At 41.8% G+C, this 14,853-nt stretch overlaps 2 protein-coding genes across 5 annotated transcripts in view; both read left to right on the plus strand.

The window, feature by feature from the left end:
- The first annotated feature begins 2,066 nt into the window (after positions 1-2,066).
- Positions 2,067-5,948, plus strand: zgc:65997 (SDR family oxidoreductase). The gene is made up of 3 exons (XM_014158030.3): positions 2,067-3,273; positions 3,701-3,878; positions 5,260-5,948. Exons 1-3 carry the CDS (start codon positions 2,950-2,952, stop codon positions 5,544-5,546), a joined length of 789 nt encoding a protein of 262 aa, XP_014013505.1. The 5' UTR covers positions 2,067-2,949; the 3' UTR covers positions 5,547-5,948.
- Positions 5,949-8,800: 2,852 nt separating this feature from the next.
- Positions 8,801-14,853, plus strand: part of pank1a (pantothenate kinase 1a) — a 28,871-nt gene continuing 22,818 nt past the window's right edge. For 2 of the 4 annotated variants that reach the window (XM_014158033.2, XM_014158036.2), the window contains exon 1: positions 11,309-11,611. In XM_014158033.2, the coding sequence (XP_014013508.1) occupies positions 11,584-11,611 (28 nt within the window). In that variant the 5' untranslated portion in view covers positions 11,309-11,583. Of the gene's footprint in view, positions 9,371-11,308; positions 11,612-14,853 lie in introns of those variants that run through there. The other 2 variants (XM_014158031.3, XM_014158032.3) reach the window with 2 other exon arrangements.

A 14,853-nucleotide genomic window follows, 5' to 3' on the forward strand; every position in this document is an offset into this window, starting at 1 on the left:
CTGCCGGCCCAGACGGCATCCCTAGCCACGTCCTCAGAGCATGCGCAGACCAGCTGGCTGGGGTGTTTACGGACATATTCAAGCTCTCCCTATCCCAGTCTGCTGTCCCCACTTGCTTCAAGACGTCCACCATTGTTCCTGTTCCCAAGAAAGCAAAGGTAACTGAACTAAATTACTATCGCCCCGTAGCACTCACTTCTGTCATCATGAAGTGTTTTGAGATGCTAGTTTAGGATCATATCACCCCTACCTTACCTGACACCCTTGACCCATTTCAATTTGCTTACTGCCCCAATAGATCCACAGACGATGCAATCGCCATTGAATGCTGTTCATTGACTATAGCTCAGCCTTCAACACCATAGTACCCTCCAAGCTCATCATTAAGCTTTGGGCCCTTAGTCTGAACCCCGCCCTGTGAAACTGGGTCCTGGAATTCCTGACGGGCAACCCCCAGGTGGTGAAGGTAGGAACCATCTCCTCCACTTCACTGATCCTCAACACAGGGGCCCCACAAGTGTGCGTGGTCAGCCCCCTCCGGTACTCCCTGTTCACCCATGACCGAGAGGCCACACACGCCTCCAACTCAATCATCAAGTTTGCAGATGACACAACAGTAGTAGGCCTGATTACAAACAATGACGAGACAGCCTACGGGGAGGAGGTGAGGGCCCTGGTGTAGTGGTGCCAGGAAAATAACCTCTCCCTCAGCAAAACAAAATGAAGGAGCTGATCATGGACTTTAGGAAACAGCAGAGGGAGCACGCCCTTATCCACATTGACGGGACTGCAGTGGAGAAGGTGGAAAGCTTCAAGTTCCTCGGCGTACACATCACTGACGATCTGAAATGGTCCACCCACACGGACAGTGTGGTGAAGAAGGCGCAACAGCGCCTCTTCAACCTCAGGAGGCTGAAGAAATGTGGCTTGGCCCCTAAGATCCTCAAAAAATTATACAGATGCACAATTGAGAGCATTCTGTCGGGCTGTATCACCGCCTGGTATGACAACTGCACAGCCCGCAACCGCAAGGCTTACCAGAGGGTGGTGCGGTCTGCCCAACGCATCTCCGGGGGCACACTGCCTGCCCTCCAGGACACCTAAAGCACCCGATGTCACAGGAAGGCCAAAAAGATCTTCAAGGACATCAACCACCCGAGCCACGGCCTGTTCACCCCGCTATCATGCAGAAGGCGAGGTCAGTACAGGTGCATCAAAGCTGGAACCGAGAGACTAAAAAACAACTTATTTCTCAAGGCCATCCGTCTGTTAAATATCCATCACTAGCGGCTACCACCCGGTTAATCAACCCTGCACCTTAGAGGCTGCTGCCCTATGTACATAGACATGGAATCTGCTTTACTCACCCCGTATGTATATACTGTATTATATTCTACTGTATTTTAGTCAATGCCACTCCGACATTGCTCGTCCTAATATTTATATATTTCTTAATTCCATTATTTTACTTTTAGATTTGTGTGTATTGTTGTGAATTGTTAGATATCACTGCACTGTTGGATCTAGTGTCACAAGCATTACGATACACCAGCAATAACATCTGCTGAATTTGTATATGTGACCAATAACATTTGATTTGATTTAGGCGGAAGTCTACATTTTGCCATTACATTTAAGAGGTTTTAAAAGTGTAATGCAATTGATTTGCGAGGATGACGAAACATTATATTAAATTCATACGCGCCTTAAAATCCAATTGTATTCCAAAAGTAGTGTGAAATGCACTCATAAGCAACATGTAAATAGAGACTTTTTTTTTGCTGGCGTTCTATAAGAACTCCACCTTGTTCCTCCACTAATTTGCGCGCATCGCAAACACAGAAAGGAGTATATTTGGCTGCCTCTAGTCCAGGGTGCATTGCATGGTGCAGATGCCAGAGATATTATAGAAAGAAGACAAGAATACAATGAATAATTGGAATTAGTAACGCGCCACCCAGCAGGCTGTTGACCAATTGGGTTGACGTTGTCATGTTACGTCACACGGTTGCTAGACTAGTCGTCACCCAATCCCTTCTGAAAATCAGTGTATATGTCGCGAAACGTGCCTATTCTTCTCGAAAGTACGTAATCTCACGATTTCAAAACTATACGATACTACAGTTAGCAAGTTAATTATATTTGTACTGTTGTCCTTCTTGTTGACGAAATTCGTGCTTATGTTGGGTTTTTTTGAGCTAGCGCCCAATAGACTCCCGTTCACTCCTTGAAGGACAGCGCTCGTTGTCCCAGAATCGTAATGAAAGCACCGTGCGGCACATTAACGTAAAATAGGCAACGTTTCCTATCTCCTCAAAACGTTAAACTCAATCTGCAGGTTGAACATGGTGAGATTGTAGACGTCTAAATTAATAGTGCCGTTTTGTTTAGGACATTTTATATCTAACGAGCTACGTTACATGCTGATTTTGTCTTTGGTCTTATTGTGTGTAGCTACGTTTGCTAGCTTTCTAGCCAGTCAGCCCATATTATAGACAATTTGAGCTGTAACATATTTTCCACAATGATTTTTTTCCATGTTGATACCAACCTATAACTCCAAAATGAAACATTTGTTCACAAAAAAATATATTGTTCTCACATATTAGTGTTATTAAACACTGTAAATTAAAGGGATTTCGTGGTTTTGGGTGGATTTTTCCTATAATGGTTCTGTTAACATTGACTTTATGGAATACAGTTTCGTGATATTAGAAGGGTATAAAATGTTAAGGTCACAAAGGGCCTAAGTCTAATTAATTCACCAGTGATATGTTTGCTATTCAAATTAATGGCAGAGAGTTGACATGACAGCGCTAACAGAAAGGCGCTCAGTCTAGCCAGACTGAGAGTGTTTGTTACAAAACAAAATAACTTTGGGTTGTGTAAGTTTATTTCTCTACGACCCACAGAGGGCGTTGCTGTGGCTTCATCGCATTCACGTCTGTCATGGCTGCCGTAGCACTGGTACAGGGTGCGAGTAGGGGACTGGGACTCGAATTTTGCAGAAATATCTTAATAAACAAAGCGCCAGGAGCATTGATCGCGACATGCAGAAATCCGGACAATGCCGCGGAGTTGATGAGTTTAGTTGCGCAACACCCGGGAAAAGTGACAGTTCTGAAATTGGACGTAAACAGGGAAGATGACATCCAACGCGCGGCTGAACATGTTAAAAAGGAATTCGGCAAAGTTGACCTGATCATCAACTCCTCAGCGATGCTTCATCCCTCTGGCAAAGGTGAGACCAGCCTGAAGGATGTTTCTGCACAGGTAAGCTAAACTAAATCGAGTCATACGACGATCAGTGATGGAGCTAGTGAAAAGTGAAGCAAACGGCTTGTTGAACAGTTAAAGCTAATCTGTGATTGGTACGTAGCTGGGCTATATTGGTAAAACATTTTTAAGAATTTGAAATCAATGAGAGTTATTTTCTTGAAGAAAATTGTACAACTTTAATAGCCCATCAGAACCCATACTATATTTACTTATTGATTGTAAACAATGTCATTCAACATTCTTTACAACATGGTTAAAACTATCATGTAGATGGCATGGACTGGCAGTCCTTATATTGAGAATACTGTCAATGGATTTGAGAGGTGTTTCATTTTTCCTAGCCCCATCCCTCAACTGTATACTAAAACTAGTGGTTTTTCAAATGTCAAATGTCAGACTCATTTCTTTGTTGTGTTTTTAGGGAATAATCTCAACATTGACAACAAACACTGTGGGACCATTGGTGATGGCCAAGTACTTCGCTCCACTATTGCAGAAGGGTAGTGGTGCATTTGGCCAGCAGCCGCCAGAGAAAGCCAAACAGCATAGTGGGATCATTGTCAACATCACTGCAAAAGTCGGATCCATTGGTGATAACGGTATGCATCATATGTATTATTTTGGAAGTCAATCCCATCAATCATAGAATCATCTTAATTGATCGAATTGTTTAAATATTAAACAAATCAAATACAAAATCAAAAAACAAATGTTATTTGTCACATGTGCCGAATACAACAGGTGTAGGTAGACCTTACAGTGACATGCTTTACTTACAAGCCCTTAACCAACAATGCAGTTTTAAGAAAGTCCCTAAAGAAGTAAGAGATAAGAATAACTAGTAATTAAAGAGCAGCAGTAAATAACAATAGCGGGGATATATACAGGGTATTACGGTACAGAGTCAATGTGGAGGCTATATACAAGGTATTACGGTACAGAGTCAATGTGGAGGCTATATACAGGGGGTACCGGTACAGAGTCAATGTGGAGGCTATATACAGAGGGTACCGTACAGAGTCAATGTGCCGGGGCACCAGTGTTGAGGTAATTATGTACATGTAGGTAGAGTTATTAAAGTGGCTATGCATAGATAATAACAGAGAGTAGCAGCAGCGTAGAAGAGGGAGGAGGGGCAATGCAAATAGTCTGGGTAGCCATTTGATTAGCTGTTCAGGAGTCTTATGGCTTGGGGGTAAAAGCTGTTTAGAAGCCTCTTGGGCCTAGACTTGGCGCTCCGGTACCGCTTGCCGTGCGGTAGCAAAGAGAACAGTCTATGACTAGGGTGGCTGGAGTCTTTGACCATTTTTAGGGCCTTCCTCTAACACCACCTGGTATAGAGGTCCTGGATGGCAGGAAGCTTGGCCCGGGTGATGTACTGGGCCGTACGCACTACGCTCAGTAATGCCTTGCGGTCGGAGGCCGAGCAGTTGCCATACCAGGCAGTTATGCAACCCGTCAGGATGCTCTCGATGGTGCATCTGTAAAACCTTTTTGAGGATCTGAGGACCCATGCCAAATCTTTTCAGTCTCCTGAGGGGTAATAGGTTTTGTCGTGCCCTCTTTACGACTGTCTTGGTGTGTTTGGACCATTCTAGTTTGTTGGTGATGTGGACGCCAAGGAACTTGAAGCTCTCAACCTGCTCCACTACAACCCCGTCGATGAGAATGGGGGCGTGCTCGGTCCTCCTTTTCCTTATGAATCATCCTTATGAATGATTAAGTGTCTAATGGCTTCTATTTGACTTTCAATTTTTACTATTTCAAATAGAGTACATTGATGTAGGCTAATTTAATTTGACAGTTTTATCGACTTAAGTTTGTGGCTACACATTCACACATCAAGCAGTCTATACGTTTAAAAGCGAGGGGCATTATGTAACCTGCATATGGGTGTGGCCATTCAACTTGTAAGTTGAACAATTTCAGGATAAGTCTGTCTGTCTGTCTGTCTGTCTGTCTGTCTGTCCGTCCATCTAGGTCTTGGCGGGTGGTACAGCTATAGAATGTCCAAAGCAGCACTCAACATGGCCACGCGTAACCTGTCCATCGAACTGGGGAGGAGCAGGCCCAGAGTGGTGTGCGTGTCCATGCATCCCGGCACAGTGAATACGGATTTGTCTCGTCCCTATCACAAGAATGTGCCCAAGGACAAGCTCTTCAGCACGAGCCACTCTGTGCACTGCCTCATGAGCATTATAGATAGCCTGAATATTGACAAAACAGGGAAAGCCTACAACTGGAATGGTTCAGAACTGCCCTGGTGAAAAATAACAACAGTACGCATATTCCTTGACAAAGCTTACCAATCTCAGTCAACTCAGGTTTATCTTATATTCTGACCGACTGTACCAGCTGTTAAATAAAGGTTAAATGTAAAAATCAAAATAAACTGTACCCCAAAAAAAAGAGTTTCCGCGTATGGGGCTTTCCATGAATGATGGTGGTATATTGTGTCCTAGAAGCTGGCATGAGAAAATAAAGAGATACTTTACTGCTATTGTTTTACTTATATTACAATTTAATTATTATCTGTGTAAGGTTCTTGGTAAGAGTGACAGTTAATACAGACACCTTCCTTCAACCCTTCAAATAGAGCATGAACAGTTTGGGGCTTCTTTTTTTGTTGTTGAAACAACGAAAGCAATAAAGAGAAATGTTAAAGAGTACTGTCAAATCTTATTGAAAAGGTGATCTGTTGCATTCTATGGTTGATGTGACACTTTGGAATATCTTCTTTCTTTAGTTCTGGGAGTTTGTTCAGGAGCTGCTGGTTATGAGGGTAATTAAACATCAAAGATAACATGTCCCAAATATAAAGGGCAGCCCATTTGTTCTAAGGTCACTCTACCACTTCATGCTTCTGGCCACTAGATGGTTTTAATATTACAGTTTCTCCCAACACAAGTCACAACTCAGTTTACATTTCAGTCATTTAGCAGACGCTTATCCAGAGCGACTTACAGTATGAATGCATACAGTTGATACATTTATTTTATTTGTATTTATTTCTCACACTGGTCCCCTGTGGGAATCGAACCCACAACCCTGGCGTTGCAAACACCATGCTCTACCAACTGAGCCACACGGGACCAGGTGAAAGCCTATTCTACACCAAGCCTATTTGATACTCCAATTCTCATAGGCTACATGCTTAATGAGTCTCATTCACAAGACATTTGTGATGCAAATATGACAGAAACAGCACATGGACATGTATACTACCATTCAAAAGTTTGGGGTCACTAAGAAATGTCTTTGTTTTTGACAGAAAAGCACATATTTTTTGTCCATTAAAATAACATCAAATTGATCAGAAATACAGTGTAGACATTGTTAATGTTCTAAATGACTATTGTAGCTGTAAGTAAGTTTGTAAGTGACCCCAAACTTTTGAACGGTAGTGTAAATCCTACAAAGATTACGGACATGGACAAGACAAGGATAAAATCTCTCTTAGGGTGAAACCGATGATTAGAGTAAAACAAACTTTTTGATTTCAGCAGACACAAATAATATCCTTTCAGGCACTTGTTACATAGTGCAGACAGAGCAATCCGACTATCACACACTGGTGTGCATATAGGCGGAGGGTCATTATAGCTTAAAAAAAAGAATGTGGACTCAATGTCCGCACCACAGTGAAAATCAAATTAGTATAATAATAAAAAATCCCCATAGAAAATCAGTCAGTTTAAGCTAGAGATGAGCCCTATCTGCAGTGAAAGACAGAGTTAGAGCAGTGTTTGTCAGACCAGTAGGCATCCAGAAAATTGTTCTTCTCACGAAAAAGGTCTGTATCGTTTAATATTAATATGACCTTTCTATGGAAAGATGAGACTCTCAAGAACACGGTGATGTTCTCCGTTTTGATCTACGACCTCCACAAGTGTCAGGAGACTCTTCTGAAGTCGCCGATCTGCCAACCTCTGTCTGTAGTGTCCCAACAGTTTGGGCTACACACTAATATGTCCCCTCTGTGGAAAGGTGAGACTCTAGAACTTCTACAGGCCTCACAAGACACTCTGAAAGTCCCACCCCCACCAGTTGTAAAGATGAATGGAAGTATATATTGAGACTGTATAAGGGGTTAAATACATGTTTTATATATATATATATATATATATATGTTTAAATCCTGATCTTTCTTACATCTCTCAGATATAGGACAGACACCAGAACAAACTTCCTTTTGCTTTTTTGGGGGGGCTATCTGTTGTTCCATATAGTGAATCTGTTATTCAATATGTTTGTATGGGCTAATAACAGTAAAGTCATTTTTCATCAAATAATTGTTATGGGTTTTAAAGTCAATGTTCCCACGCTTCAGAGTAAACGCTGTAGTTTAGCCAAGGCTATATGTCGGCTCAATCGGAAATTGCCTTTAAAAACCTCAATGTCCATAATCTGTGATTGGATTAAAACCTGGCCCTTGTTTGGTTTGGTTATTTCATATTAGTAGCCTACACACAATTGCCGCTAAAAGCTTCATTTGTAGGCAGTAGGCATACAAAAGATTTATAGTCTGCTAAATAAATAAACAACTGATTGAAATACTAAATTAACACTACTTTAAAATACATCATTTAACTACACAGTAATTAATCAGTCTCACCAACTACTGAAACTAGGGTATAGAGAGCTTTAGGACTTGGAACAGTTTCACTCATGAACCTGCGTAGCCTGTCCTCAGTAGCCTAGTTCTAATCATGACGCAAGTATATGAGCAACAGGTTGGTCTGCAAGGCTATTACGCAACCATTTCCACTCTGAATATTTGACTGTACTGTCTGTTCACAGTAGACCTACGGCAAAATAATATAACTTCTCATAAATAGATATTCTGAAAATCATATATATCAACCTCACCTCAGACCAAATGTTAGTGTGTGCCTAGATAAGAACCACTTAAAAATAAATGTGAGGAACAATCCCATCAGTTTGTCCTAGGATAGTTTGTGCCAAAACAAAACAGAAGGTAATGATGGCAACACCCAAAGATGCACTCTGACAGTTTCCTCATTATATAGGTTACAAAGTATCAATAACTCACCATTTACCTCTGACCCACAGAGATGCACAGGTGTAAACAAAGCTTCATAATCACATGTGAAAAGCAAGGTTTGGGAAAAACAACATGACATAGCGAGAAGTAAACAGCTTCTCCATCTGAGTCAGTTTTGACACACCTAGGAAAATGTTCATCACAGCTGGTCATGTTATAAATCATGTCAACATTACTGTCTAGGCTACTAACAGCATGCATGACCATTGCTTAATGCATACCTATAAATATGGCAGAGCCATGGCTGAACGTTGCATCCAGAGGGAATAACATTTAATAATCTAACAATAATTAGATTATCCATTGCCTAGGCTATAACACGTCTGTTCTACTTTTTAGGCATGTAAACCTGAACGCTTGGTTGTATTTTCTGTACAGACCAGGAGCGCATTGCCTGTGTCCCCTGGAGAGGGTAAACGGGTTCGAGGAGCCATTATGTGTGACGTAACTAGCTAGCGAACAACCCGGCAGTTTGACTCCGGCGGCGGACGGTAAAAGTGGGGGAAATGACCGACAGTGACCTCGACCAAACCGTGTTTTAGCGGATAGGTCTTCACACTTTTTTTATCAACAGAATAAAAGTTATCGGTACCAAGAGCGGATAAATATGTTCTACCATTTAAGAGCAATTTCATATTAAACTGTATTGAGCGTGTGCGCAGGGTTGCATTTTTTCGCATGAGCCAATGTCAGCTATAGTGATAGCAGCTCGTCTCCTTTAGCTTGGTATCACGCCTTCTATCATACGTAGCCAGTTAGCTGCAACAATGGATAAAGCCAAATCAATTATCGATAAAAACGGGTCGGGATCGTGTTATGCCAATGGACTGCAAAGAGGGTTTCATTCTCAGGCTAGCAACGGTGGATGCAATGCATACAATTCAAGTGGAAATTGTAGTGGCGGTACGAGCAACGTTGAACACTGCCATTATCTGCATACCGATGACGTCGAAGCCAATGGGTCCTCCCCTGCGAAAAGATGCAGGTTACGAAGAAGAGTTGAATCAGTGAAGAGGAACAGACCGCGTAAGTGTCGCTGTCAATGGGTTTTGCAGGTGTACATTTTGTATTTAGTAATTTATGGGTTTATTCGTCAAATAACACAATTACAATAGTGTAATGACCCTGGGTTTATAAACGCGGAAATCGACTGCCGTTCGAGCATGTTTTTGCGGCACAGTGGATAGCGCGCCGGACCTCGGGCTAGAAGGTCGACGGTTCGAGTCCTGCTCCCTGCTGTTGCATTACAATATGTTACATTAGCCTTTCATCAGGGGTTTTCAAGCATTTTCCTCGGTGACCCCCCCAAGCCATTCCATCTATTTTAACTATTCTTCCACTGCTATCACATTCACACCTGATGCAACTTGTAAACTACTCAGCAAGCACTTAAATAGGTGAATCAGGTGAGCTAGTTCAGGGCTATAACATTGTGAAACGCATGGGTGTCCCCGGGGAGATGTTTGAAAACCACTAGGTTACATGGGGTGGGTATAATTTGTCAAACGTTCCAACAACGTATACAAAGTAGCATGATCAATTCACCTAGCTAACTAGCTGACGAATAGGCACCAACTCACCACGTAGCTTATTCTTAATGTTTGTCCATAGTGTAAAGTAGCATGATCAATTCAACTAGCTGACGAATAGGCACCAACTCACCACGTAGCTTATTCTTAATGTTTGTCCATAGTGTAAAGTAGCATGATCAATTCACCTAGCTAACTAGCTGACGAATAGGCACCAACTCACCACGTAGCTTATTCTTAATGTTTGTCCATAGTGTAAAGTAGCATGATCAATTCACCTAGCTAACTAGCTGACGAATAGGCACCAACTCACCACGTAGCCTATTCTTAATGTTTGTCACCAGAGTGAGAAGACATTTTTCGGAATAAACGTGGTGAATGAAAAACTTAACCAAATTGCGTTGCTTGTTGGCAACCTTGTTATTTTTGTACTGTATTATTGACTGTATGTTTGTTTTACTCCATGTGTAACTCTGTGTTGTATGTGTCGAACTGCTTTGCTTTATCTTGTCGCAGTTGTAAATGAGAACTTGTTCTCAATTTGCCTACCTGGTTAAATAAAGGTGAAATAAAAAGAAAAAAATGTATTTAAAAATTACACCGTTTTTGGAACAGATTCCTGTTGGAACGTTCCACAAATTATACCGACCCGGTTACATGCATGCTGCAGGTAGTTGAATGTAGAGAAGTTGCATAAGTCAGCTGGCCATAGCTATGCATGGAATATACATCTTGTATAATCGTATGGGTTTGCAATGCAGCCACGGTGTTTTGGGTCGCTGCACGTGTCATTGTACAGTAAATACTGTAGGCCTACTATCGCTAGGTAGTTGATGGATTCAAAGTTTCCATCATCAGCTATAGCCTACATTGCTGGCAGTGTAACCAATGTGAAATGGCTAGCTAGTTAGCGGTCACTCGCTCTGAGACATTGAAGTACTGTAAGTCGCTCTGGATAAGAGCGTCTGCTAAATGACTAAAATGTAAATGTAAGTAGTTGTTCCCCTTGTTGTGCAAGGGCCGCGGTTTTTGTGGAACGATGCTTCGAGGGTGGCTGTTGTCGATGTGTGCAGAGGATCCCTGGTTCGAGCCCAGGTAGGGGCGAGGAGAGGGACTGTTATAGCAGCACAAATTAACCAAGTCAAAGTCCGGGTAGGCACTTAGTGTAACACATTGTAAATGTGCTTGGCGAATAAAGGCGATTCTGATTCAAGGCACTGCGACTATCATGACTGCTTTTGTCTGTCAGCAAACCAACAATTTTTTCTCATAATCTTAAGGATAATGTCCTGGATATTAGCTATTGTTAGTTCCAGCTACGTTGTTTTAGAAACTATGTGACTCCTTTTGTTTTTGCAATGGGTGCACCGTGATTGGTGTCTTCTCAGTCAGAAGTTGTGCTGAAATCGCTCCTGATAAGAAGGCTTGGCGTACTTCGGCCAATTAGCGGCCGCCCTCTGTCTCCGCAAGGCTGGGTTAAAGAGCCAGGACACCGCCCCCAAATGTACAAAATTCCCTTTCCCTGGTTTCTAGGATGCTGTTAAAGAAGTTCAAACTTTTAGTCGAAGTCACAGTGCAAAAAAAGTTGCGTTTTCTTTGCTGTATAAACTGAGGAATCTAAAATAATTGTAAACACTGATCTTAACTTTGCATGCCTGTATTTTTTTCGGGTATTAATAAGTGTTTTTGAATGCACCTGAGTGCATCACCATGAAGCTGAGAAATGTAAAGAAGCCAGGTAAGTTGTTTGCTATTGTTTACATGAAGGTGGAATGTCAGACTCACGAAACTAGAACATTTGATGGGAATCGGGTAAAGTGTTAATTTGTCAGCGTAGATTACACTTGTTGTCACAAGTAGGGCACTTCTGAACTGCCATTATTGAACAACAATCTCTGTGACATTGTGAAACATTCTCTTCGGTGTTGTTGAGCTGAGTTTCTTTCTAGAAAAGACCTAGGGCAAGTTCAGCGGTCCACTGGCTTAGCATGCTAGTCGGCATTCCTCTGCTCCATCTCTAATTGTGTTAGACCTGAGAGAGAGAATTGTCTGCTGTGTCCTAGTTGTCGCGCCAGCCTGGTCTCATAGACTAGACGTAACATAGTAAAGATAAATCCAGGACACTCAAACTAGTATGACATGTTACCTTTACATAAGACAAAAGGTTAATTAAGGAAAAAACGGAAGTAGGGTGGTTGGTCGAGAAGGGTGCAATTGCGGCACCCAATTTGAGGCATTCCTGCATCTGCAGCAACCCCTCATTATACTTTCATTGAATCATTTGTAAGTTAGCACAGGTGGGAGGCGGGGGCGCTCCAGTAAAGTAGGGGTCATTAATGCACAATCATGTTGGATGCCAGCTGTCGATAAACTCCACAGAAGAATGGGCGGGGGTAACAACGGTAGCTAACTCTACACTGGTAGACAGTGTCCTTCACCCCCAACTGTCGGGTACTGTTTTCCCGCAATTCTCTTAACCTGTTTGGGCTAGGGGGCAGTATTGAGAATTTTGGAAAAAAATATGTGCCCATTTTTAACTGCCTCCTACACCAACTCAGAAGCTAGAATATGCATATTATTGTTCAGGTTTGGATAGAACACACCCTGAAGTTTCTAAAACTGTTTGAATGGTGTCTGTGAGTATAACAGAACTCCTATGGCAGGCAAAAACCTGACAAGGTTTCATGCAGGAAGTGGCCTGTCTGACAAGGAGTCGTGCGTCTTGCATCTGTTTATTGAAAAGTAAGGATCTTAGCTGTAACGTGACAATTCCCAGGGCTCCAATAGGCTCTCAGGACGCGGGAAAATCATGAAGGTTGACGAGGCAGCCTCAGGCTGAAACAGATTATCATCTTATTCAAGTGTCCCATTAGGTGACAATGGAGTGAGGCGCGTGCGCGATTAGCCCCCGTGGAGTATTTTAATTCGGCTGTTTAGTTTATTGCAGATTCCCGGTCGGAATATTATCGCTTTTCTACGAGATAAATGGCATAAAAATTGGTTTTAAACAGCGGTTGACATGCTTCGAAGTACGGTAATGGAATATTTAGACATTTTTTGTCACGCTATGCGCTATGCTCGTGACCGTGGATTACCATTCTGATAGTGTCTAGAACTCACGAACAAAACGTCGCTGTTTGGATATAATGATGGATTATTTGGGACCAAACCTACATTTGTTATTGAAGAAGAAGTCCTGGGACTGCATTCTGACGAAGAACAAGAAAGGTAAGAACATTTTTCTTATAGGAAATGTGATTTTGGTGAAGGCTGAACTGCGTGGGTGTCTAAATAACTAGCCCTGTGATGCCGGGCTATGTACTTAGAATATTGCAAAATGTGCTTCATCCGAAAAGCTATTTTAAAATCGGACATATCGAGTGCATAGAGGAGTAATGTATCTATAATTCTTAAAATAATTGTTATGCTTTTTGTGAACGTTTATCGTGAGTAATTTAGCAAACTGTTAGTAAATTCCCCGGAAGTTTGCGGGGGGTATGCTAGTTCTGAACGTCACATGCTAATGTAAAAAGCTGGTTTTTGATATAAATATGAACTTGATTGAACAAAACATGCATGTATTGTATAACATAATGTCCTAGGGTTGTCATCTGATGAAGATCATCAAAGGTGAGTGCTGCATTTAGCTGTCTTCTGGGTTTTGGTGACATTATATGCTGGCTTGAAAAATGGGTGTCTGATTATTTCTGGCTTGGTACTCTGCTGACATAATCTAATGTTTTGCTTTCGTTGTAAAGCCTTTTTGAAATCGGACAGTGTGGTTAGATTAACGAGAGTCTTGTCTTTAAATAGCTGTAAAATAGTCATATGTTTGAGAAATTGAAGTAATAGGATTTTTAAGGTTTTGAAAATCGCGCCTTTTTACATTAGCATGTGACGTTCAGAACTAGCATACCCCCCGCAAACTTCCGGGGAATTTACTAACAATTTACTAAATTACTCACGATAAAAGTTCACAAAAAGCATAACAATTATTTTAAGAATTATAGATACAGAACTCCTCTATGCACTCGATATGTCCGATTTTAAAATTGCTTTTTGGTGAAAGCACATTTTGCAATATTCTAAGTACATAGCCCAGCCATCACGGTCTAGCAATTTAGACACCCGGCAAGTTTAGCCTTCACCAAAATCAGATTTACTATTATAAAAGTTTGATTACCTTTTGTTGTCTTCGTCAGAATGCACTCCCAGGACTGCTACTTCAATAACAAATGTTGGTTTGGTCCAAAATAATCCATCGTTATATCCGAATAGCGGCGTTTTGTTCGTGCGTCCCAGACACTATCCGAAATGGTAAATCAGGGTCGCGCGCATGGCGCAATTCGTGACCAAAAAATTCGAAATATTCCATTACCGTACTTCGAAGCATGTCAACCGCTGTTTAAAATCAATTTTTATGCAATTTATCTCGTAAAAAAGCGATAATATTCCGACCGGGAATCTCCTTTTCGGAAAACAGAGGAAAAAACACAAAGACGGGGGCGGCCAGTGCACGCGCCTAAGCCCACAGTCCCTTGATCGGCCACTTGAGACAGGCGATAATGTGTTTCAGCCTGGGGCTGGAATGACGACATTCAGCTTTTTCCCGGGCTCTGAGAGCCTATTGGAGCCGTGGGAAGTGTCACGTTACCGCAGAGATCCTTTGTAATTGAATGAGATGTCAAAGAAAGACAATAAATGGTCAGACAGGCCACTTCCTGTAAAGGAATCTCTCAGGTTTTGACCTGCCATTTGAGTTCTGTTATACTCACAGACACCATTCAAACAGTTTTAGAAACTTTGGAGTGTTTTCTATCCAAAGCCAATAATTATATGCATATTCTCGTTACTGGGCAGGAGTAGTAACCAGATTAAATCGGGTACGTTTTTTATCCAGCCGTGTCAATACTGCCCCCTAGCCCTAACAGGTTAATACACACCATATGAATTGTAACATATCATACTAATTGGAGTGTC

The sequence above is a fragment of the Salmo salar genome, chromosome 19 (assembly GCF_965601325.2).
Source record: "Salmo salar chromosome 19, fSalSal1, whole genome shotgun sequence".
NCBI classification, from domain to species: Eukaryota; Metazoa; Chordata; class Actinopteri; order Salmoniformes; family Salmonidae; genus Salmo; species Salmo salar.

What these genes read in the sequence shown, in the direction of transcription:
- zgc:65997 (XM_014158030.3), top strand. Translation starts at nt 2,950, where the DNA reads ATGGCTGCCGTAGCACTGGTACAGGGTGCGAGTAGGGGACTGGGACTC. An exon ending in TGAAGGATGTTTCTGCACAG is followed by an intron (nt 3,274 to 3,700) that starts GTAAGCTAAACT and finishes TTGTGTTTTTAG; the next exon opens with GGAATAATCTCAACATTGAC. An exon ending in CGGATCCATTGGTGATAACG is followed by an intron (nt 3,879 to 5,259) that starts GTATGCATCATA and finishes CCGTCCATCTAG; the next exon opens with GTCTTGGCGGGTGGTACAGC.